The sequence below is a fragment of the Apodemus sylvaticus genome, chromosome 8 (assembly GCF_947179515.1).
Source record: "Apodemus sylvaticus chromosome 8, mApoSyl1.1, whole genome shotgun sequence".
NCBI lineage: Eukaryota > Metazoa > Chordata > Mammalia > Rodentia > Muridae > Apodemus > Apodemus sylvaticus.
In genome coordinates, this window is record NC_067479.1 from 82,786,748 (window position 1) to 82,812,845 (window position 26,098).

The 26,098-nt window shown below is 39.5% G+C and overlaps 1 protein-coding gene and 1 pseudogene across 5 annotated transcripts in view; one reads left to right on the forward strand and one right to left on the reverse strand.

Moving 5' to 3' along the window:
* Positions 1-26,098, forward strand: part of Txndc16 (thioredoxin domain containing 16) — an 89,023-nt gene that overhangs the window by 1,022 nt on the left and 61,903 nt on the right. For 4 of the 5 annotated variants that reach the window (XM_052191729.1, XM_052191728.1, XM_052191726.1 and 1 more), the window contains exons 2-6: positions 158-229; positions 5,736-5,974; positions 7,813-7,895; positions 13,080-13,153; positions 13,862-13,936. In XM_052191729.1, the coding sequence (XP_052047689.1) occupies positions 5,773-5,974; positions 7,813-7,895; positions 13,080-13,153; positions 13,862-13,936 (434 nt within the window). In that variant the 5' untranslated portion in view covers positions 158-229; positions 5,736-5,772. The remainder of the gene's footprint in view (positions 1-157; positions 230-5,735; positions 5,975-7,812; positions 7,896-13,079; positions 13,154-13,861; positions 13,937-26,098) is intronic. The other variant, XM_052191727.1, reaches the window with a different exon arrangement.
* Positions 6,557-7,463, reverse strand: LOC127691100 (tubulin beta-5 chain-like; annotated as a pseudogene).

The following is a 26,098-nucleotide window of genomic DNA, read 5'->3' on the forward strand; positions in this document are numbered from 1 at the left end:
CGGGCCTCGAGACTTTTCCTGCAGGATTGCATGCACTTCAGCACCCGGCAGCGTTCCTCCTAGCCAGGCTGCTTGCGGAGCTCCGACTTCTGCTTCAGCTCACCTGTTTCTAGGGCACCGAACGACGCTGGTTTTGATCTTTTCTTTTTTCTTTAAGTGAGCAGGTCTGAGTGAACAGGAGGAAACACGGGGCGAGGGGAGCGAATGAAGCAAAGCGTGAGCAGAAACTGTAAGTAACCCTTACATCTCTTGGGAAGAGGTCTTTAAGAACGGTGGTACTGGGAACAGATGAATGTTAAGGCCTTCTGCAAGGGGAAGGTGTTTGTTTGAAAGTAGCAATTTAGAGAATTGTCTGGGGCGGGCTGGGCGGCGGAGCAGTAACAATTTGGTGATCATCCAGAATGGAAGAGTTGGTGTGACAATTCTGCTTGTGTGAGATAGCAAGTGGTGCTATCCTCATCTGAGACCCAAAGGTATAAAATAAGAGGTATATTTCTTCTTTAAGTGAGAAACGACTGTATATTGGGCCACGATATGAAGTTTGTTACTATTTTTTTGGCCTTTTGTAGCAAATCAGTCAAAGAAATGAAAGATTAAGAGGGAATCCTCTGTTCTCAGAATGAACATTTCACCGCAGATTCAGTTTTCTTGTAGACAGTATATTTACTGGAACATCCAATATCCGGCCTTTCCTGAATACTCTTTCCTATCCTCTGCCTAAGAACAGTGCTGTTTCTCAATCCTCCACCACCAAGTACATGACACACAGGAGCTTAAGATCTGTTCTGAATGAGTATTTGAACGAGTATTCTCGGCCAGTAGTTCACCAGGCACCAGATAGTACTACCACTTACACGTATGTAATCATGACCATACATGTACAATAACGATAAAATGAAAAGAAATGAGCAAAAAAGTCTGTGTTTATTAATGGTAGGCTCACCAGGTAGACTATAATGAGGCAGGAGAATCTCCAGCATTTAGAAGTTGTCTTTTTCTCATTAGCTTTATGGTTGGTGGAGGCTATATGCATTCTTAACATTACAGCTATTCAGCCAGATACAACAGTGGCTACTCAGCGCTGACTGGAAGGGGAAGAAGTAGTGCAGGATGATTTTGGTTCTCGTTTAAGAGTGTTCGATTTTTCATTATGTTCTACTCGGCACAGGTCAGGCATGCTGCAGGGTCTTTATACAGATACAGTTTCTTCAGAGAACTTGAGCACACAACAGTTACTTGGTACAGATTAGCAGCAAGCAGTTCTTGTTCTGCATGCCCTAGAGCATGGTTCTCCAAGGTCTTTGGGTTTGTCCTGTAACAGGTCCTGCCAGTTTTATCATTATCTTGCTATAATCTTAAACTGGTTTTGGGAGTATATGGCCTTTTGTTTTGAGGCTGAGGTGGTTTGGTCAGCATGCTGCTATGAACAAGGAATAGTTTGGGTGTAAATTATGTTTAATGTTTGCATGTTGCCTGTCTTTGCTGGTGCTGCTTCCCAGATTTTTTCATACCTTGTTAAATACAAACAGCAGCAGCTTCTATACAGTATGAATCGTCTGTTTGCAAGCCTCTTCATGCTTAAAATAAGCTCATTAGCTGTAAGAACTTCGGTACAAACTCATTGTGGACTCAGTAGGTGTGTATCATCTCCAGATTGCTGTAGCAACAGTTTTACCAACTTGATGTGGCTTCTTTATTGATGATCAATGTTAGATAACCTTTTTCTTGCGGTGCCCAGACCAGCGTTGAGGTATGTTTAACCTCCTAGCTAGTATTTTAGAGGTTTTGCTAAGGCAGCTGCTCATTTCTAGCTTGTGTACCAATGGACATAGACTAGTTTACACTTCAGAAGTAAGTCCTCAAATCTTGATGATTTAACATTTTACAAGTCTTCCTTGAATTCATTACACATTAGCTAAGGGTTCCCTGGTGTTGTGTTCCTGCTGACACAGAACTAACCAATTTAAACGTTTCTGGAAATAAAGTGCCTGCCACGTGCTGGCTGTTGAAATTATTGACTGATATCCCCCTGCTCCCCCCATAATGAATTCACAAGGTATCATAAACAGCTTCAGCAGAGATGGAATGAGGAAGCGCCATGAAGTGAAGGCTGCCTTAGACCTGTGAAGAGTGCTGAGCCCGGATCTGCCACACCCAGGGAGCCAGGTCACATTCTCCCATGGGTCTCATCAACTTGTGGAGAACTTTGGAGCACTGAGCACTGCTTTTTCATACCTTTTCTAGTTACGAGAGGGAAAAGTCGCTATTTTCTATGTCTGTGTTTTTACTCCGTGCTTGCTGATGCTTTTTCCCACCCACATACTCCGTCCTTTAAAGATCCCTGTTTAAGGAAGGCAAGCCTCTAAGCAAATACTTTTTCTTTTCCATGCATGGGTTCATCCAGTTTTCTGTAGCTGGTTGGGGTAGATTTGAATAATTGTGGAAGATGTAGAAGATTTATTTACATGCAAATAGAAGGCAAAAGATTGCAAAAGTCGAAGAACAAGAATATAAATAACTTTTAAAATAAAAATGAGATGGTTTATTTGAAGGAATGATGCTAGCCAGGTATGATTACAGCTCATACCGGTAATCTCAGCATTCTGGAGTGTGAGGCAAGAGGATCACCATGAAGCCAAGCTCGGCTACACAGTGAGACCATATGTGACAAAGCTAAGGAAAGGGAAGGAAAAAAAAGGAATGGCTTTGTGGGCTTCAAAAGTTGCTTTGATACTCACTCACTCTTGCCTCCGTTTTTTTTCTTCAGAGATAACTGCTCTCAATTTGTATTCATGTATTTTGGCAGCATAGACTTATTTTAAATAATTTTGGCTTTTGGTGTTGTGAAATATATTTAGCCTCTGTCACCGCCTCACCTTTCGCTTTTTCCCTTTGTGTCTCCTCATCCGTTCAACTTTGGTTGTTACGGTTTTAGTTCTAGTGGACTCTGCATTCTCTGTGCTTAGCTAAGTATGTATGTGGTATTACTAATTTATTCCTGCCTCTGGCACCTAACTGGTAGCTGCACTTTCAGAGGTGTAGCCTCACCTGTCTAGTCACATAGAAGATTGCTGAAGTCAAACTTTTGGAGCTGCAAAGCACACTGTGGGGGGGAGGAACAGTGTGAAACTCTAATGTCCAATTTAGTCTAAAGTAATTGAATTGTAGCCTCAAGACAAGGAAATAATTGATGGTTGATCTTTCAGTTATGATTTAACCTAATACTTTGCTGTTTTTTAATTAGGTTATTGTTATTTCATATAGTAATGAGTGCTCTGTAGTTATTCCCTTAGCTACAGAAATACATACAGTTTCCTCCAGAATACAAAGAAAATAGTGAGTGACCTATTTTAAAATGTTTCTACTAATAAAGCAGCCGTGAAATAGGTTTCTTACAATGGTTAGAATGTATAATCAATTTTAATTTTAAGGATACTTCCTTTTTTATTGCATATTTTATTTATTTACATTTCAAATATTATTGCCTTTCCCAATTTACCCTCCCCCCAGAAGCTCCCTATACCATCACCACTCCACCTGTTTCTATGAGGGTGTGTTGCCCCCCTCCCCCCCCAATTCTCTTATACTGGGCCTTCACAGTACCAAGGGCCACTTCTCCCATTGATGCCTGACCAGGCTGTCCTCTGCTACATATATGGTTGGAGCCATGAGTGTCTCCATGTGTACTCCTTGGTTGATGGTTTAGACTCTAGGAGCTCTGGTTGGTTGCTATTGTTGTTCTTTTAAGGATACTTCTCAATGAGGTATCATTGAGATTACATTTTTATACACCCTTCACAGCTGCCATTTCTTAGTTTACTTTCAGCTTTTTAGCACAACTCAGGTTTAAAAACTGAAGACAAATTTGTTCACTGATAGTAACTTGGTCTAATGAATTTCAGAAGTTGTTAAGTAATCCACGAATCATTAGCTTCATTCTTTTTTATTTTTCCAGAAACACCTGCTCTCTAGGGAGAAATATCTCATTGATGATCTTTGATGAATGGAGTGTATAGTCGGTGCTTTTATGATTTTTTTTTTACAAAGTTGTCATCTTATCCTTTGTTGAAAAACTCTGCTCTTACTCTTAGGAATGTCTCTATATCTCTATCTATATATCTTGTCCTATTTCAGATTAAAAGATGAAAATTCTCACCTATACCTATGAGTGTACTTACGCTTTTTATAAATATGGTATTTTTTATGTTACCCTAATTTCCCTAGGGGCTGGGATTGTATGTCTGTGGTAAATTGCTTGCCTAAGCTATCTTCATTTAAACTTCGGTAGTATAGAAAAACTCCCGGAGATGTTAAAAAAAATTGAAAACTGCAAAACAGCAGACAAAACTGAGAGCAGGCCAAGAAGGAACGTGCTGAGCACACCAAGGAAGAAGGTGATGGGAGAATGGATGGCTAGGTCAGACCGGGTCAGGGAGTAGGGCTGGACCAGCCAGTTAAGATGGCAGTGTATAACCAGTGCAAAATAGTACATCCAAGCATTAAAATAGGCTTCTGTTCAGAACGAATGTTCTTGCACAGTGTGAGTAGATATCTTGCAGGAGATTTCAAAGATAGTAAACCTATAGCAGACTTTGCATGTATTATTCCCAACCAAATGATGTTGAGCCATCACTGTAGTATTTGTTGTACATTAGCTGTAAATGGGTCAAACAAAATGTCCAATTTTAAAAATGAGTTGAGCCAGGCTTGGTGATATAGGCCTGTATGCCAAGCTGTTCAGCAGGCTGGGGCACAAAGATCATAAATTCAAGGCCATCCTAGACAGCTGATTGATACCTTTTTTTATTTGATATATTCTTTATTTACATTTCAAATGATTTCCCCTTTCCTGGATCCCCTCCCTGAAAGTCCCATAAGCTGCCTTCCCTCCCCCTGTTCCCCAATCCACCCCTTCCCACTTCCCTGTCCTCGTATTCCCTTACACTGCTGTAATGAGCCTTTCCAGGACCAGGGGCCACTCCTTCCTTCTTCTTGGGCATCCTTTGATATGTGAATTGTGTCTTGGGTATTCCAGGCTTCTAGGCTAATGATTGATACCTTGACTTAAGAAGTAAGAGGATGGCTGGCCTGAAGATCAGTGGTAGAGTACTCAACTAGCTAGTGTAATGCTTTGAGTTCATTCTTTAACATAGGAAACAATAAAGGATTGGATAATATTTTAAATTAATTTTAGAATGTTCAAGAATGTCAGCTTAACATACTTTAGTAAAGATGTGAAAATTAATAAGCATTTTGTAGGTATCTTTGATTTCTATTGCAGTTATCAAAAATTAAGTTGAGTATGGTATTGAATGACTGTAACCTAAGCTTTCAAAAGGCAGCAAACAGGGCTGTTATAAGTTTGAGGTGAGCTGGGCCTTCAGGCTAGAACCTTGTCTCAAAACACCAAATAGAATACAGAATCAACAATGATAGCATGGTTGTACACCTAGCCCTCTTCAAGATGTGTGAAGGTAGTTAGCTTAGTGATACAGTACTTCCTTAAACTATCCTTAAACTTTCTTAAACAGTCTCCAGCAATGTGAAAATATAAAATGAAACAAAAGTATTATCAATTTAGTGTTCTTAAATATGATTCCCTATTTCTTTCTCACTAGAAGGAAATAAAGTTCTAGTAAAATCAAGTCATGCAGTGATTTGACTGTTCATTTGATATCTTTAAATTTAACAAATGTAGTCTAACAGAACTTTGTTGATCTGCTGCTCTGTGCCAGGTATCGCTTCAGGCAGTAGAACACAGCAGTGAAGAAAATGTACAAATCTCCTGGCATTCATAGTCAGGCACAGCTCATGATGTCTTCTGGCTTCAGCGTATTTAGAGCTGGTGTTGTGTTGGTTTTGATGTGCAGTTTTTACAAGTCAACTGAAGACTCTCTCCCAGAACTGAGTTCTCAGCAATATTTCAGCACACTGCAGCCAGGAAAAGCCTCATTAGCTTATTTTTGCCAAGTTGGTAAGTATCTCTTAAAATTCTTACGTGACTCTTGAGATACTTATTTTGCTGTAGTCAGTACACTCAGTGGAAACTTTCTGTCCGTTATAACCATATGTGCCATAATGCTATTTCTATGATTTGCCTGCTTGCATGATCCAGGCACCTGAGCTTTTCTCTGTTTCTCATCTGCTATGATGTAGTAGTGATTGTCTTCTAAACTTAGTGTGAGGATTAAATGGATTTACACATCGCTTATTCATAGAAAACACTACTTCAGGGTTACTGACAAACCATTTGAATTTCAGTCAGTCATTTCTGGAGTATATACTTCCTTACTCTTTTCTTTAGCATGTAGCTGTTAGAGCAACTTTATAAAAGCTGGATATATAGTTTTAGCAATGATTAGTTTATTATTCTATTCTACATTGGCTGTGTCATTAATTGTACTGAGACCTCTTTAATACATGACTATTGAACATAATTGTGATGGGTTTATTTAAGCCTTCTTATCAGTAACAATAAAATTGTATTGGAATTAATAAAATAAGTTCACATCTCTAGGCACTGTTTTAATTTTATTTGTGATTTGGTATTTTAAAGTCAATTTGGAAGTTTTGTATGTGTGTCTAAGTATGCTGTGTATGTGGTATCTAACTTGTTCTGGATGGCCAGCATTTGCTCATCCACCTCCTCAATGGACATGGGGTCTCTGAAGATGGTGGCAAAGGTCAAGTAGCAGTTGTGGCCTGGGTCACAGGCGGCCATCAGGTGATTGGCTTTGAACGTCTGTTGTGTGAGCATGGGCACTGTCAGGGCACAGTCCTACTGGTAGCCCTGGGTGTGAGGGTATTGAAGTGGGCTTTTGAAGAAGTACAGGCATGGGAAGGGCACCATGTTCATGGCCAGCTTGTGTAAGTTGGTGTTGAGCTGACCAGGTGTGACATGGACATGTAGAGATGTGGTGACACTGCTCCTGGTGGCAGATACCTGTAGTTGAAGTCCCCATTGGTGGGTGTGCTTAGCTTGAGCCTGGGGAAGCAATGTGGTAGAGGACCCCATTGTTGATGCACCAGGTCTAATCAGTGCTTCCCACTGGCTCCAGTGCTCCAGTGGCGTGTTGTTGTAGGGCTCCACACAGTGTCGAAGACCTTAGGTGACCACATGATTCTGAAGGTGTTCAAGATGCAGTCTGGGTGCTCCTCTCAGATCTTGCTGATGAGCAGCGTGCCCGTGCACTGCCCAGTCAGTGCATGAATTAGATACTCTGCAGGCAGTTACAATGCTCACATTCCTCTGTAGTGGCCCTTGGCCCAGTTGTTCCAGTAAAGATGAAATTGCCACACCAGAAGAGCAGCCCCAAAGGCTCAGACCACACATTGTCTATGATGCGAGGCTCCAACCCAGCAAGGCATCCCCACGGCATACACTTCTGAGAGCACGAGTCATGGTAGTAGACTCCAGCCTTCTCCAGCCACAGCGCTGAGTCACCCAGGTGGCCCCCAGCAGCTCATTGCTTGGTATGCAGCTGGTCCCTGTACTGGCCTGTCTGCTATACCCAGTCTCCCTCATGGTGTCATATCTGTGCTGGGGTGCTGATTCAAACTTAGTATTTTTTAAATATATGCTTTAAATAAAATTTTAAGGTAACTTACAAAACTAAACTATCCCGTGATAAAGAAATAATAAAGAAGCAATAGGAAAATATGTGTTGGTATGTTTGTTTTGAAGGCTAGATACATAAATACTTAATGGAAAATAATTAATTTTTTGTGTGTTCAGATTTTACCTTTAGTTTTAAATATTCATCTTTTAAAAGATCAAATTCAATATTATTCATTCAACATTTCTTGTTTTAGGTTCTCTAAGTAACTCTGTATTTCTTGAAGAACTAAAAGAAGCCATTAGGCCTCTCCAGGACTATGGGATTTCAGTTGCAAAGGTACACAGATATTTATGTTAATAAAACATTAGTGACAGACATGTACAACCCTCGGACCTCAGACTGCATATCTGAAAACACATTCACAACTTTTTCCAAACTGAGAAAAAAATGAGTTTCTTTTCCTTGCTTTTGTACCTAAAGTGTAAGTGAAAGGCCAGGAAGAGCTTCAGTGATTGTGTCACGGGACACAGAGAGAAGAGAAGCTGCTCAAGTCCCTCAGCTCTGGAGTATCAGTGCATTTCATCACCTGTTCTGCCAGAGCAGTCTCAAGTCTGTGGTGGGCTTTCTTTCTTTTGTTTTATAGCTGTTTCATAGCAGTCACAATTCTGCTGTTCATTAAATTTCTATTCATGTAAGTGAAAGGAACAAAATGAAGATGATTAAAATTTTTTGGCTTTGTATTTTTCTGTGTTTACAATTGTTTATACTATAGTTTGGGACATTTTTAGAATAAAGCAAGCCAATCTGAAGATATATTTTTTTTTCAAAAAAAAAAAGGTTCAAATTTGCTATGGATTTCAGTGACAATTTCCACATGTGTCAGGTTCGATAACATCTAAAACTTTTATTTAACTTAACTTGACATGAGAAGTCACCTATTGAAAGTTGTAATTCTTTCAGATTAGTGCCCAATGGCTTTTTGCATACATTTATTCATTCTCAACTTCCACCCTCCCCCCAGAGATTATTTGCCTCTTGTCTGTAGTAAGACTTCCTAGACAGGGAGGTAGGACAGTTACAAAAACCCAGTCAGACTACAAATTTCATATTTTAAGTGTACTGTATATAATAAGGCTTGATTTATTTATAACAGCTGAGTCTATTCTAGAGCGTTACACCAGCATGCTTCCAAAATTTGGAAGTGCCAGGTTACAGCTACTCAGTAGTAAGGAGATCTAGTGGCTCTTGCAGAGGACAGAATTTAGTTCCCAACACCATGGCAGCTCACAACCATCTGTAACTCCAGTTTCAGGGAATCTGATTCCCTCTTCTGGTCTCCACCATGTGGCATACATGATATACACACACACACATATTCATGGACATAAACTTTAAAAATGAAGTAGTAGTTATGTATGATACTGAAGACCATGACTACTGTGCTGTTTAGTAACAAGTAGAGAAGAACCTAGACTGTGTATCTAATAACTGGAGGAGAGAATATTAGGATTTATGCTTAGGCTGTCAATTTTTTTTTTTTTTGATTTTTGGTTTTTTTTTTTCGAGACTGGGTTTCTCTGTATAGCCTTGGCTGTTCTGGAACTCACTCGGTAGACCAGGCTGGCCTCGAACTCAGAAATCCGCCTGCCTCTGCCTCCCAGAGTGCTGGGGATTACAGGCATGTCCCACCACCGCCCAGCTAGGCTGTCACTGTTATTAACTGACGTTTTGATGTTATGGTTGAGAACACTTAGAAATCCCAAGGGAAGGTAATAAATCACAGGCCCACACTAAAGGATTAGCTCCGTCCTTGCCACGTAAGAAGTAAATATAAGTGAAATGAACTTCCTATATTGAATGTTCTTTAGATGACCCCGTCTCTTTGGAAAGGCTGTATGTAAATATGGGTGTACGTCTCATTCACAGATCATCTTAGTTACTAAGAGTGTCATCAGTATAGTAAGGGATACACAACTTCAGTCCCATGTTAAAGAAATGAAGATTTGCTGCTAAGTGTTGAGACTGAAAGTGACATGGTTATTATAAATAGGGCTGCTATGAACATAGTGGAGCATGTATCCTTATTACATGCTGGGGAATCCTCTGGGTATATGCTCAGGTATAGCAGGGTCCTCTGGTAGTATTAAGCCTAGTTTTCTGAGGAACCGCTAGACTGGTTTCCAGAGTGGTTGTACCAGCTTGCAACCCTGCCAGCAGTGGAGGAGTGTTCTTCTTTCTCCACATCCTCGCCAGCACCTGTTTTCTCCTGAGTTTTTGATCTTAGCCATTCTGACTGGTGTGAGGTGAAATCTCAGGGTTGTTTTGATTTGCATTTCCCTGATGACTAAGGATGTTGAACATTTTTTTTAGGAGCCATTTGACATTCCTCAGTTGAAAATTCTTTGTTTAGCTCTGTACCCCATTTTTTAATAGGGTTATTTGGCTCTCTGGAGTCTACCTTCTTGAGTTCTTTGTATATCTTGGATATTAGCTCTCTGTCAGATGTAGGGTTGGTAAAGATCTTTTCCCAATTTGTTGGTTGCTGAACCCAGATGTCCTTCAATGGAGGAATGGATACAGAAAATGTGGTGTATTTACACTATGGAATACTTCTCAGCTATTAAAAACAATGAATTTATGAAATTCTTAGGCAAGTAGGTGGAACTGGAGAATGTCATTCTGAGTGAGGTGACCCAATCACAAAAGGACACACATGATATGTACTCATTGATAAGCAGATATTAGCCCAGAAGCTTGGAATACCCAAGAAACAATTCACATATCAAATGATGCCCAAGAAGAAGGAAGGAGAGGCCCCTGGTCCTGGAAAGGCTCAGTGCAGCAATGTAGGGGAATAGCAGAACAAGAAAGAGGGAAGGGGTTGATTGGGGAACAGGGGGAGGGAAAAGGGCTTATGGGACTTTCGGGGAGGGGGAATCCAGGAAAGGGAAAATCACTTGAAATGTAAATAAAGAATATATCAAATTAAAAAAAACAAGAAAAAGAAAAAAAAGAAAGTGACATGGTGTTGGGGAAGAGAGTAGCATTTGAGAATGTCCTAAAAATTAATATTGAGAGACACAGATAGATGAAGAAAATACCAAATCCTAGATGCCTTTGTGAGCATGTGAGACCACTGAATTTAATTATGATTGCTTGAATGGTAATGAGTCAGGGCTTATTTAGTGAGACAACTTACTAATGGTTACACCATGGAAGAAAAAGACTACCTCTCCTATGGCCACCATTAGTTGCTAGTAGCTTTTCCAGGATGGGTGGAGATAAAAATATAAATGGACTAAGTATTCCAATTAAGATAAATATTCTCAAGCCAGAGAAAGTAACCTAGTCCAACTTTATGCAACTTAAATATGTGTCTAAAGACTTTACATATTTTTAAGGTAAATGAAGGAAAAAGAAATATGATACAAATGATAACCAAAACAAAGTTTCATGACTGTATCAAAGTTGTTTTTAAAACAAAACAAACAAGCAAGCAAATAAGCTCATCCCTGATTTTTCTTTCTCTTATAACCCCTGTGTTCTGTTTTCAAGACTTTTCAAGCTCAGCTACTCTTGTTCCACTCTTACTCTCCTGGTCATCCTGTCACCGAGGGGACCCAGGGCTGTCCCAGAAAGGCTTGCCCTGTTGATCATAACCACTACAGACCCTTTTCTCCATGTGTGATGACAGGCTTTCCATTGCAATCACAGCAAATCAAAGCTCAGAGTGTCACAGAGACTACCTTGTCTGTGATTCACTCTGTCTTCCACCTTGTTTATGTTCCTAAAGCATTCAGTTCATTTTCCTATTCCTTGAGTCTGCCACAGCTGCCATTACCACAGGACCTTTGCATGTATTTTTACCCTAGGCACATATTCAAATACTTACATGTTCCTAAAGCATTCAGTTCATTTTCCTATTCCTTGAGTCCCCCAGCTGCCATTACCACAGGACCTAGGCACGTATTCAAATACTTACATGTCTCCTTCAGTTCTTAGTACCAATGTCACCTTTTCAGAGAAGCCTTCCTTGATTATCTGTCTCAAATGCTCTGCTGTATTCTGTCCCTTTACTGTTTGTAATGCATACTGCTTAGCTTTATGTCTTAATTATTTAGATTAAACTTTAAAAATGTAAATTAAAAATAATGTTTATTATTTGGGACTTAACTATATCCCCAGTGGTTAACATAATGCCATATCTTCAGACTATAATGAGTGAATGAATGGACCTCTTGTCATAACGTGGGCGTTCCTATAGTTTGCAATTTAAAATTAATAACCTATATACACTAAAGTTCTTTTGGTTCTAACTGAGCTAATTCTAATTTTCTGTTCCTATGTCTTTCCTGTCAGTTCCCCTTTTATATTTTTTTAAAAAAAATGTTCCACAGCTTTCATTCCATTTCCTCAAATTCTGCATAAATAAATTAAACTAACAACAATAAAACCCTACTCCGTCAAAGCAAACAAAACCCTTAATCAAATTCAGAACAAAATAACTGCCTCTCCTGCCTTTGTTTTGGTTAGCTGTATTAGTGGCCATTCATCTCCCTAGCTGGAAATGTGTGTGCTTTCCTTATGGCTTTCTTCTGTGTGGTGATGTGTGTACACACTCTTCATTCCTAATCAGCCTCTAGGTCTTTATGGCTTCCCTCCAGGTCCACGTCCTTGGCCTGTACTTACATTACTGCCTCCTGATTTTGTGTCCTGTCACCCTGTCTTATTTTCACAAATGGTCTGAGACATTACACCACATAAGTCTGGGTTGTGAGCAGTCTGGTTTTGGTGTTTCTTCTCTAACAGTGCACACTTGGTTTAGCAAACAGTATAAATGTGCCTGTGCTTGGGATTGCTACTGGTATTCTAGTGTTCTTATTGAGAGAGAAGCTGTCTCCTTTTGAGAACTGTCAGTAAATTCCCATACCGTGACATCTGCCAATGCCAAGTGTACCCTGTGGCCATCCTGACCCGCTGTAGAGGCTACAAACATTCCAATAGGACACTTCTTTTTTTCAAAGCAAGATTCTGTTAATAGCAGTAAATGAGTTCATGGACTTGGGTTAGGAGACCAGCAGAGCTGCCACACTATGTTGTCTGCCATATTGTGTGAGCTGCCACACTGTGCTCAGGCATTGGATTGCTGTCATGGACCTAGATTATGTTCACTCTTTCTGCTAAGTACTCACTCTGCCTCTGAGCTCCACTCTTAGCGTTGATTTTTGGTTTTCTTTCATGGTTGTTTATCTTGCCTTAAGCATTTCCTTCCTATTTTACCTCCCTACCACCTAATTCTTAAGAAAAATTTAGTTAAATATAAACTTGCAGAAAATTAAACGTCATTAGTTGTAGAGGACTATTCCTTTCTGTGGTGTCTTCAGGTGTGTGAGTAGTGACAGCATAAACCAGAAGAAATGAGATGCAGAATTTAACCTGGAGACAGGCAGTGATGTTTAATAATTCTCCATGTTTGGCCCTGTGATACATACCTTGAACCTTAAATATAATCTTTTAAAGGTTATTTGTGTCGAAGAAGAAGCATCAAGGTACTGTGGGGAAGAAGAGGGTTTGATGAAAGCGTATTTATTCAGGTAAATTCTCTTTGGAGTGTGATTGTTACGCTAGGTGATTGTTTTAGACTACTTAAAAGTATGTAACATATCACTGGGTCAGAATGATGTGGCCTTTAGTGGGGTCTTGGGAAGTTTAGTAGAAACTCCAAGGAGCAGACTTGCCATTTTAATTTTCTTTATTGAAGCTGGGAACTTGAGTACTCCCTGTGAGACTCTTGTGTGAATTCCTGCTCAGACTGTCTGGTAAGAAGGGCAGAACAGTGTTCTGAGTGGCTCTGCCAGCTCCATACTGGGACTCCTTTCCCTCTTCAAGATCTGCTGGTATCTTGGTATTGATTCCTCTACCCTCGAGTGTCATCTTCAGAGGGATTTCATATACTCTCAGACCCTGGAGATGGGCCTTCAGGAAACTTCTTTTACCTGTTTGTTTCTTTCCCAAGCAAGCTTGGAAATCTTTGTGACAGGAAAATGTTATTGGGAGGTCTCTTTTGGGTTTGTTTCTCAGTACTTTTTGTAGAAGTATAGGTTCTACATTTTTCAGAATAAACATACTTGAGTACATATACAGCATATATTTAAATATACTATGTACCAGCATTCTGGTAGGTATATGGGGTACACAGATAAGAAAGAGACTTTAATCAAAGAACTTAAATGTTTTAGATTGGGAAGCAACTTGGAGCATAAGTAGATACTTGTATAACGTGTTCCTAAAACTCTTTCCAGAGGCAACATACTTCTCAGAGAATTCCCCACGGACATCTTGTTTGACGTGAACGCCATCATTGCGCATGTTCTCTTGTAAGTACAGGGGTGCTCGATTGCCTATTTATCAGTGATTTTACTTGGAGGTATTTTAGAGTTTTAACATCTTTATACATATACGTTTCATACAGATCACTGGTTCATCTCATATCAAGGATCTAAACTTTCTTCAGTGACAAGGAACACAGGAATATGCACTCTATATGAAAGCAGTTTCCCTAACTGGACCTGATGAATGATCATAAGTTGCTTTGGTTTACTAGTGCAATGAATGCTTCCTAGATGCCTTAGTCTGTCTGGGATGCTACAGTGGAATCCACAAATGAGGTGGTGTAGAAAACAGAATTTATTTTTCACAGCTTTGGAGGCTGAAAGTCCAGTGTCACATTACTGTCAGATTTGGTATCATATGAGGGTTTGCCCTTCATAGAAAGATGTGCTCTCCTCATGTTCTCCTCTAGCAGAAGGAACCTGGATAGCTGAGCTTTCTGTTATGATGCTGTTGTGGAGTATCCACTAGAGAAAACTGCTTGGAAATAGGTGTAAGCCAATGGAAGGTATGCATTAGCCTATACATACTATATTTGTATTAGACTATACTGGGTATTCAGGATCCCAGTAGAGCATTGAGACTGTATCAGGGTAAGCTTTTAAGCACAAAATAAAACAAAAAACCCAAACCAAACGATGTTCTGGGTTGACATACTTCAGTTAACAAGAGCAGTTATCCAGAAGCAGAACTACAGAAGTTGAAAAGCAAGGTTACTACATTTAGAGACTTTCCCAGAGCTATGGACTTGGATGGATTAGGTCTTTGTTCTGTTTTGGCTACATGCTGAGTTTCCTGGTGTGCTGTCCAAATAGTTTACCCACTTTATTTTATTTTATTTTTTTATTTACATTGCAAATGATTTCCCCTCTTCTGGGTCCCCACTCCCAGGAAAGGAAGAGTGGCCCCTTGTTCTGGAAAGACTCAATGAAGCAGTATTCGGCAAAACCAGAACGGGGAAGTGGGAAGGGGTGGGTGGGAGGACGGGGGGAGAGAAGGGGGCTTACAGGACTTTCGGGGAGTTGGGGGATAGAAAAGGGGAAATCATTTGAAATGTAAATAAAAAATTATATCGAATAATAAAAAAATAAATAAAAAATGAATCCTCTCATCCTAGAATAGTATGTTTTCCATTTGTTAAAAGTATTGTACACTAGTAGCTGTGCTTTTTTTAAAAAATTCAATATATTCCTTATTTACATTTCAAATGATTTCCCCTTTCCTGGATCCCCGCTCTCCAAAAGTCCCATAAGCCCTCTTCCCTCCCCCCCCTTCTCCAATCACCCCCTTCCCACTTCCCTGTCCTGGTAATCTCCTATACTGCTGCACTGAGCCTTTCTAGGACCAGGGGCCTCTCCAGGACCAGGGGCCTCTCCTTCCTTCTTCTTGGGCATCATTTGATATGTGAATTGTTTCTTGGGTATTCTGAGCTTCTGGGCTAATATCCGCTTATCAGTGAGTACATACCATGTGTGTTCTTTTGTGACTGGGTCGCCTCACTCAGGATGACGTTCTCCAGTTCCACCCACTTTGCCTAAGAATTTCATGAATTCATTATTTTTAATAGCTGAGTAGTATTCCATAGTATAAATATACCACATTTTCTGTATCCATTCCTCTGTTAAGGGACATCTGGGTACTTTCCAGCTTCTGGCTATTATAAATAGGGCTGCTGTGAACATAGTGCAACATGTGTCCTTATTACATGCTGGAGAATCCTCTGTGTATATGCCCAGGAGTGGTATAGTGGGGTCCTCTGGTAGCATCATGCCCAGTTTTCTGAGGAACCACTAGACTGATTTCAAGAGTGGTTGTACCAGCTTGCAACCCCACCAGCAGTGGAAGAGTGTTCCTCTTTCTCCACATCCTTGCCAGCACCTGTTTTCTCCTGAGTTTTTGATCTTAGCCATTCTGACTGGTGTGAGGTGAAATCTCAGGGTTGTTTTGATTTGCATTTCCCTGATGACTAAGGATGTTGAACATTTCTTTAGGTGCTTATCCTCCATTTGATATTACTCAGATGAAAATTCTTTGCTTACCTCTGTACCCCATTTTTTTTAATAGGGTTATTTGGCTCTCTGGAGTCTACCTTCTTAAGTTCTTTGTATATCTTGGATATTAGCCCTCTGTCCTTTCCTAAATTGTTGGTTGCCGTTTTGTCCTTTTGACAGTGTCCTTTGCCTTACAGAAACTTTGTAATTTTATGAGGTCTTTCTTTGTTTTAAGATGACATTTATTCTTTTGAAGAGCACTTTTAGTTCATAGCAAAAGGATGAGAACACAGAGCTCTCATTCATCCCCTGCTCCCAAACATGCATAAATTCTGCCTTTCCCATCAGTGATGCATCATCTGTTACAGTGAATCAGTATGGAATAATGTATCTCTTCTTCAGTAGATTTGGGGATCTGACCCAGGGCCTTGTATAGGCTAGGCAAATGCTGAGGCAAATCCCAGCCCTCCTGACAATCAGTCACTAAAAGTCCACAGTTACAAAAGAATTCATTCTCCATGTTGTGTATTCTGTGGGTCTGCACAAATGTATAAAGAATTGAATCAGTCATGATAGTATCACACAGAGTATTTTCATTGACCTAAAACATCTGCCCCACCCAGGAGACCAATATTTTGTGTCTTCATAGTTTTGCTCTTTAACCCTAAAGGAATTTTTGTTTAAAAACAGTTGAAAAATAAATTAGGTTAAACCCACTAATAAAGTAGGATGGTTTATTGATGCTAACAATAAGCTACTGCTAGATTGAGCAGCAAATATTTTGAGTCTATGTACAAAAGTTGTTAACACACAAATGGTCTTTATAATCACATTTTCCATAGCTGAACAATTTTTCTCCACTGATTTATATCGTCTTCTTTAAAGATGCTTTTATTTGCTGTTTCATATACATATTTACAAGATGTATATGTATTTATCATATATAAAATACTTGGTCACATCACTCTAGCACATTATTAGTGTTTAATATACTCATAGGAGGTATGTGTATATATCATATATATGTAATATATGTATGAATACACGTATATATAGTCATATTGTTCTAACCTAGCATTTTGTTACATAGACTATAAGTAACCCAAAATTTATTGACCTTTTTCCATTTACAATTTTTTTTTTGATTTTACATCTTTTATTTTTCTTTTTTAATTGGATATATTCTTTTTTTTTCATTTTTGGTTTTTTCAAGACAGGGTTTCTCTGTATAACCCTGGCTGTCCTGGAACTCACTCTGTAGACCAGGCTGGCCTCGAACTCAGAAATCTACCTGCCTATGCCTCCCAAGTGCTGGGATTACAGGCGTGCACTACCACTGCCCAGCTGGATATATTCTTTATTTACATTTCAAATGCTATCCCCTTTCCCAGTTTACCCTCCTCCCAGATAGCCCCTATCCCATCCTCCCTTCCTCTACTTCTATGAGGTGCTCCTCCACCCATCCCACTCCCACCTCCCGCCCTTGCTCATACATTGAGGCATCTATCGAGCCTTCATAGGACCAAGGACCTCTCCTCCCATTGATGCCTGACAAGGCAGCCCTCTGCTACATATGCAGCTAGAGCCATGTGTATCCCTTTGTTGATGGCTTAGTCCCTGGGAGCTCTGGGGATCTGGTTGGTTGATATTGTTCTTTTTATGAGGTTGCAAACCCCTTCAGCTACTAAAGTCCTTTCTCTAACTCCTCCACCTGGGACCCCATGCTCAGTCCAATGGTTGGCTGTGAGCATCGGCCTCTGTAAGTCTCTGGCAGGGCTTCTCAGGAGACAGCCATATCAGGATCCTTTCAACTAGCATTTCTTGGCATCCACGATAGTGTTGGGGTTTGGTGACTGTATATGGGGTGACTCCCCAGAGGGGACAGTCTCTGGATGGCCTTTCCTGAAGTCTCTGCTCTACACTTTATCTACATATTTGTTCCTGTGAGTATTTTGTTCCCCTTCTCAGAAGAACTGAATCACCCACACATTGGTCTTCCTTCTTGAGCTTCATGTGGTCTGTGAATTATATCTTGGGTATTCAGAGCTTTTGGGCTAATATCAACTTATCAGTGAGTGCATACCATGTGTGTTCCTTTGTGAATGGGTTATCTTACTCAGGATGACACTGTCTAGTTCCATCCATTTGCCTAAGAATTTCATGAATTCATCATTCTTAATAGCTGAATAGTGCTCCATTGTGTAAATATACTACCTTTTCTGTATCCAGCCCTCTGTTGAGGGACATCTGGGTTCTTTCCAGCTTCTGGCTATTATAAATAAGGATGTTACAAACATAGTGGTGCATGTGTCCTTATTACATGTTGGAACATCTTCTGGGTATATACCCAGGAGTGGTATACCAGGGTCTTTAGGTAGTACTCTGCCTAATTATCTAGGAGCTGCCTAACTGATTTCCAAAGTGGTTTTACCACCTTTCAATTCCACCAGCAGTGGAGGTGTGTTCTTTCTCTACATCCTTGCCAGCATTTGCTGTTCCCTGAGTTTTTCATCTTAGCCATTCTGACTATTATGAAGTGGAAACTCAGGGTTGTTTTGATTTGTCTTTCCTGGATAACTAAGGATGCTGAATATTTCTTTAGTTCTATACCCCATTTTTTAATAGGGTTATTTAACTTTCTGGAGTCTAACTTCTTGAGTTCTTTGTATACATTGGTTATTAGCCCTCTATTGGATATAGGATTGGTAAAGATCTTTTCCAAATCTTTTGGTTGCTGTTTTGTTCTATTGACAGTGTCCTTTGCCTTACAGAAGCTTTGCAGTTTTATGAGGTCCTGCTTGTTGATTCTTGTTCTTAGAGCATAAGCCATTGTTGTTCTTTTTTTTTTTTTAAAAGATTTATTTATTTATTATATGTAAGTACACTGTAGCTGTCTTCAGACACTCCAGAAAAGGTTGTCAGATCTCATTATAGATGGTCGTGAGCCACCATATGGTTGCTGGGATTTGAACTCAGGACCTTTGGAAGAGCAGTCAGTGCTCTTAACCGCTGATCCATCTCTCCAGCCTTCCATTGGTGTTCTATTCAGGAAATTTTCGTCTGTGCCCATGGCTCTTCTCCACTTTCTCCCCTGTAAGCTTCAGTATATCTGGGTTTTTTTTTGATCCACTTGGACTTGAGCTTTCTACAAGAAGATAAGAATGGGTCAGTTTGCATTTTTCTACAAGTTGACCTCCAGTTGATCCAGCACCATTTGTTAAAAATGCTGTCTTTTTTCCACTGGATGTTTTTAGCTCCTGGGTAAAATATCAAGTGACCGTAGGTGTGTGGGTTATTTTCTGGGTTTTCAATTCTATTCTATTGATCTTCCTGCCTGTCTCTACCAATACCATACAGTTTTTATCACTATTGCTCTGTAGTAGAGCTTGAGGTCAGGGATGGTGATTTCCCCAGAAGTTCTTTTATTGGTGAGAATAGTTTTCGCTATCCTGGGTTTTTTGTTATTCCAAATGAATTTGCAGATTGCTCTTTCTAGCACTATGATTGATTTGGAATTTTGAGGAAGATTGCTTTGAATCTGTAGATTGCTTTTGTCAAGATGATCAGTTTTAACTATATTAATCCTCCCATGAGCATGGGAGAGCTTTCCATCTTCTGAGATCTTCTTCAATTTCTTTCTTCAGAGGCTTGAAGTTCTTGTCATGTAGATCATTCACTTGCTTGGTTAGAGTCACACCAAGGTATGTAATATTATTTGTGACTATTGTGAAGAGTGTCATTTCCCTAATTTCTTTCTCAGCTTGTTTGTCCTTTTTATAGAGGAAGGCTACTGATTTGTTTGAGTTAATTTTATATCCATCCACTTTGCTGAAGTTGTTTATCAGCTTTAGGAGTTCTCTGGTGGAAGTTTTGGGGTTGCTTAAGTATACTATCATATCATCTGCAAAGAGTGATGTTTTGACTTCTTCCTTTCCAATTTGTATACCTTTGACCTTTTGTTGTCTAATTGCTCTGGTTAGAACTTCAAGTACTATATTGAATAGATAGGGAGAGAATGGGCAGCCTTGTCTGCTCCCCAGTTTTAGTGGGATTGCTTCAAGTTTCTCTTCATTTAGTTTGATGTTGCCTACAGTTTGCTGTATATTGCTTTCACTATGTTTAGGTATGGTCTTTGACTTCCTGATCTCTCCAAGACTTTTATCATGAAGGGATGCTGAATTTTATCAAAAGTTTTTTCAGCATCCAATGAAATGACCATGTAGTTTTTTTCTTTGATTTTGTTTATATAATGTATTACATTGATGGATTTCTGTACATTGAACTATCCCTGCATCCTGGGATGAAGCTTTACATGGTTGTGGTGAATTATCCCTTTGATGCATTCTTGTATTTGGCTGGCCAGAATTTTTTTTTGAGTATTTTTTTCATCAGTGTTCATAAAGGAAATTGGTTTGAAGTTCTTTTTCCTTGTTTGGTCTTTGGTTTAGGTATAAGTGTTATTGTGGCTTCATAGAATGAATTGGGTAGCATTCCTTCTGTTTCTGTTTTTGGAATAGTTTGAAGAGTATTGGTATTCAATCTTCTTTGAAGATGTGATGTAATTCCCTACTAGACCCATCTGGTCCTGGGCTTTTTTTTTTTTTTTTTTTTTTTTTTTTTTGGTTGGAAGTCTATTAACAACTGCTTCTATTTCCTCAGGACTTATGGGACTATTTAGATGGTTTATCTGATCCTGTTTTAATGTTGGCTTCTGGTATGTGTCTAGAAATTTGTCTATTTCATCCAGATTTTCCAATTTTGTTGAGTATAAGCTCTTGTAGGAGGTTCTGATGAGTTTTTGAATTTCCACAGTTTCTGTTGTTCCCTTTTCATTTCTGATTTTATTAATTTGGATAGTGCCTCTGTGCCCTCTGGTTAGTGTGACTAAGGGTTTATCTGTCTTGTTGATTTCCTCAAAGAAACAACTCCTGGTTTTGTTGATTCTTTGTATAGTTCTTTTTGTTTCTATTTGGTTGATTTTGACCCTGAGTTTGATTATTTCTTACAGTCTACTCCTCTGGGGTGCATTTGCTTCTTTTTTTCCTAGAGCTTTCAGGTGTGTTGTCAAGATGCTAGTGTAAGCTCTCTCCATTTTCTTTTTGGAGGCACTTAGAGCTATGAGTTTTCCTCTTAGCACTGCTTTCATTGTGTCCCATAAGTTTTGGTATAAGGTGTCCTCATTTTCATTAAATTCTAAAAAGTCTTTTATTTCTTTATTTTTTCCTTGACCAAGTTATCCTTGAGTAGAGCATTGTTCAAAGTCCATGTATATGTGTGTTTTCCGCCATTTTTGTTTGAACTTAAGACCAGCCTTAGGCCGTGGTGATCTGATAGGGTGCATTGAATCATTTTAGTATTCCTGTATCTGTTGAGGCCTGTTTTGTGACCAATTATATGGTCAGTTTTGGAGAAGGCACCATGAAGTGCTGAGAAGAAGGTATATTCTTTTGATTTAGGATGGAATGTTCTATAAATATCTGTTAGATCCATTTGGTCCATAACTTCAGTTCCTTTCACTGCGTTTCTGTTTAGTTTCTGTTTCCATGATTTGTCTATTGCTGAGAGTGGGATGTTGAAGTCTCCCACTATTATTATGTGGGGTACAATGTGTGCTTTGAACTTTAGTAAAGTTTATTTTATGAATGTGGGTGCCCTTGAATTTGGAGCATAGATGTTCAAAATTGAGAGTTCATCTTTGCAGATTTTTTTCTTTGACCAATATGAAGTGTCCCTCCTTATGTTTTTTGACAACTTTTGGTTGAAAGTCAATTTTATCTGATATAAGAATGGCCACTCCAACTTGTTTCTTGGGACCATTTGCTTGGAAAATTGTTTTCCAACCTTTGACTCTGAGGTAGTGACTGTCTTTGTCACTGAGATGGGTTTCTTTTCTTTATTCTTTAATTTTTTATTTTCTATATTCTTTGTTTACATTCCATATGATTTTCCCTTTACCGGTTACCTCCTTCCCCATAAGTCCCACAAGCCCTCTTCCCTCTGCCTATTCTCCAATCAACCCCCTCCTACTTCTCTGTCCTCTGTATTCCCCTACAATGCTGGATGAAGCCTTTCCAGGATCAGGGACCTCTTCTCCCTTCTTCTTGGGAGTCATTTGATATGTGAATTATGTCTTGGGTGCTCAGAGCTTCTGAACTAATATTCACTTATCAGTAGATACGCATTCCATGTGTATTCTTTTGTGATTGGGTTACCTCACTTAGGATGATATTTTCCAGATCCAACCATTTACCTAAGAATTTCATGAATTCATTGTTTTTAATTGCTGAGTGGTATGCCATTGTGTAAATATACCACATTTTCTGTATCCATTCCTCCATTGAGAGACATCTGGGTTTTTTTTCCAGCTTCTGGCTATTAGAAATAGGGCTGCTGTGAACATAGTGGAGCATGTGTCCTTATTTCATGCCGGAGAATCCTCTGGGTATATGCCCAGGAATGGTATTGCAGGGTCCTCCGGAAGTGTTATGCCCAGTTTTCTGAGGAACCTCCAGACTGATTTCCAGAGTGGTTGTACCAACTTGCAGTCCCACCAGCAGTGGAGGAGTGTTCTTCTTTCTCCACATCCTCGCCAACAAGGTGGGTTTCTTGTATGCAGCGAAACGTTGGGTTCTGTTTATGTATCCAGTCTTTTAGTCTATGTCTTTTTATTGGGGAATTGAGACCATTGATATTATCTCTAATGCTACCTGCATTTGAAATATGTGACTGTAGCCCTTCCTCCCTATGATGCTGGTTGTGTCAGAACTCCTCAGAATCCAGCTATCTCTGGGGTCTTGTGATTCTGTGATCCTGAGATCCTGAGATCCTGGGTGTGTCAGAGCTCTCAGGAGTGAAGCTTCCTCTGGAGCCCTGGGATCTTGGTGTGACCTAGCTCCTGGGATCCTGGAATCTTGTGATCCTGTGATCCTGGGTGTGTTACAATGCTGGGGAGCGGAGGTTCCTCTGGGTGTTGCGCAGCTGGCGGGGGAGTTCACTCCCAAGGTAAACCATCCCAGACCAGAAGGAACTTTCTGTTTTGTTTTTTGTTTTTTTGAGACAGGATTTCTTTATATAGCCCTGGCTGTCCTGGAACTCAGTTTACTCTGTAGACCAAGCTGGCCTCTAACTTAGAAATCTGCTTACCTCTGCCTCTCATGTGCTGGGATTAAAGGCATGGGCCACCCCTGTCTGTCTCTACAAAAACATTTTTAATAGACTTTTAATACAAGGTATTCTGATTACAGTTTCTCCTCCTTCATCTCCTATTGTGTCCTCCCCAACTTTTCACCCATCCAGTTCCATGCCTTCTTTCTCTCTTTAGAAAACAAACAGGCAAATAAAAACCAAATAAGAATAGATAAAAATAGAAAAAAAGAAGACAAAAGACTTGAGAAGCATGTACATGAACACACACACTCATACACACACACACACACACACACACACACACACACACACACAGGTATATAGAAAACCGTAACAATACAAAATTATAAACCATAATATACAAGCAAAAGACCAGAGTGGTGGTTTGAGTAAAAGAAGGCCCCCATAGGTTTATATATTTGAATACTTACTCACCAGGAAATGGTACTATTAGAAAGGATTAGAAGGTATACAATTGTTGGAGGAAGTGTGTCACTGAGGGTGGGCTTCGAGGTTTCAAAAGCCCACACTAGACCTGTCTGTCTCTGCCTATGGATCAGGATATAGCTCTCGGCTACAATCTGGCATCTGCCTGCATGCTGCTATGATCCCCACCATGATGGGCTAAACCTCTGAGACTAAGCAAGCCCCAGTCAAATGCTTGACTCTGTAAGAGTTGCCTTGGTCATGGTGTCTCTTTGGTTAAAAAAAAAAAAGTGCTCAGACAAAGCTTTGTGATACAAAATAATGTCCCAGATACCTTTGAATTCATTTTGAGTTGGCCAGGTAGTGCTAGGCATGAGTCCTGCACTTGTGTTGTTTGTACACCCAATGAAAATCTATTAGAAAAACTAATATTTCCTTTGAAAGCATCTGTCAGTTGGAGATAGCTTCTTGTTTAGGGATGAGAGCTTGTGTCCCTTCCCCCTCTCAGTGGTGAGACCCCGTTTGACTTGGATCTGTGTCAACCCTGTGCATCCTGCTACCATGTCTATGAGTTTGTATTGTGTAAATCATGTTGTGTTTAGAATACCTTGTTTCTGTGGTGTCTTCCATCCCCATTGACTCTCATAATCTTTCCATGTCCTCTTCTCAGAGTTTACTCAGTTCTACGGGGTCAAGGTTGGGGGATTGGGTTGAGACATCCCATTAAGGACTGGCTGTTCCAAGGTCAGTCTGTGAGCACTGTGCAGTTGTGGGTCCCTATATTTGTGCCCATCTATCATAGGTGGGAGCGTCTCTGATGAGCAAAATACTAATCTATGGATAGATTTAAGCAAAATACTAATCTATGGATAGCAATAAGTCGTTTTTCAAATTTTGGGAAATTTTTATCATTTTTAATTAAATTTACTTATAAAATTAATTTTTGTTAACTAATACATATTAATGTTTTATTAATAAATATATTAATTTAACAAAAATCCCGATCGTCTATTGACAGAAGAGTCATTTTATTGCTGTTCCTTTAGTAGAAGAATAGTATTTGCTTTTCCTCTTGGTTCATGGCCTGTCTAGTCTTAGGTTCTTGGCCACATGACCAGTGTCAGACATGGGTTCCCTGTCTTAGAGCGGGTCTAATTCAGTTGGCTAGAGGCTGGTCATTCCCATACTTATGCTACTGCTGAGTCAGTGTATCCTGTAAGTAGGTCACTGTTGTAGACATAAGGGTTTATAGCTGGGTTGGTGCTACCTTTCTACTCTGTAGGGTGCATGTAGGGTGCAAAATTGATCAATGCACATGCTAAATTATATTAATTTCAGCCAACTTGGCACTTGTTTTTGGTCAAGATGTTCTACTTAGCCTTATGACTAAGGACAAGAAATACTTGTAGATACTGCTTAGATTGTCTTCAAAACATTTGTTCATGATCCGAAAGCTTGCATTTGATAATGTTTGTATGTATTTGTTTCAAAAGTGTGTAAACTGTGGTGTTACTTTTTTTCTCAGAGCATCTGTATTTGTTTATTAGAATGTTTTAATTGAGTATGCACCACAGTTTTTCTTCCACTCTGTTCCTCTGTCAGAAGACTGTCCAAATTTTTGATAAGTTACTCCCCCCCCCCAAATATAAAAAATAAAGCTGGGAAAGAATGAAATTATAAAATCTGAGAATAAGTATAAATGTAGGATAATGTTCACATTAGTTGTTTATAAATTAGATACTTTTGGGCCCCTATGGCCAATTATGTGGGCCTTTAAAATTATATTTAAAATGTCATTGAAACATTATTTAAAAATGTACAACGTTGATGGGGGTTTATTAGACATCTAGAATAAAAGGTTGCTTGTCTTGGATGTGAGTTTGTTACAGAGCTTTTAATTGGTATTCATGTTAGATCTTCAAACTGTGACCTGGGATCATAATGAGGTGCTTGATCTCTCAGGTGCTTAGTACATAGTAGGTTGGTGGATGTGTCTTTTGAAAGCTTACACTTAAATTACTGAATATGGAAGGAACAGAACTCTTCCTCTAAGGGCCTATAGGTGTCTTATAAGGAGTAAGCTGGTAGGAGACTGCAGGCACTAGAGAATACATGTGTGCATTTTCAGTTTGTATTTCATAGGTGGCTTCTTGTATTCAACCTATTACTTTATGTGTGCATCTTGTAGTCACAGCTTCATGGTTTAGATAATACTAATGTCTTGGGAGTGTTGTGCTATGTTGCCTCTACATCCTACATGTGGGAAACTGAAGAAGAAAGATTTAGTGTAAGCCAGCCTGGATTACATAGGAAAGGCCAAGTTGTCTTGGGATACCTATTAAATCATATCTCAAAAAGCAAAACAAAGCACGAACAAAGAGAATGACCCACATGTACGAATAATCTTCCCTTTGCTATTCCCTGCTCCGCCTGTGGGAGAGAGAGGTTGAGTGATAAATTAGCATATACTGTTTTACTGCTTTTTTTTTTTTTTAAAGAATTTGGATTCTGACAGACTATAATTTTTGAAAAAGAATGAGTGATTGGCTCTGAAACAAAAGGGAAGAGTAGGCTCTTGGTCTCTTT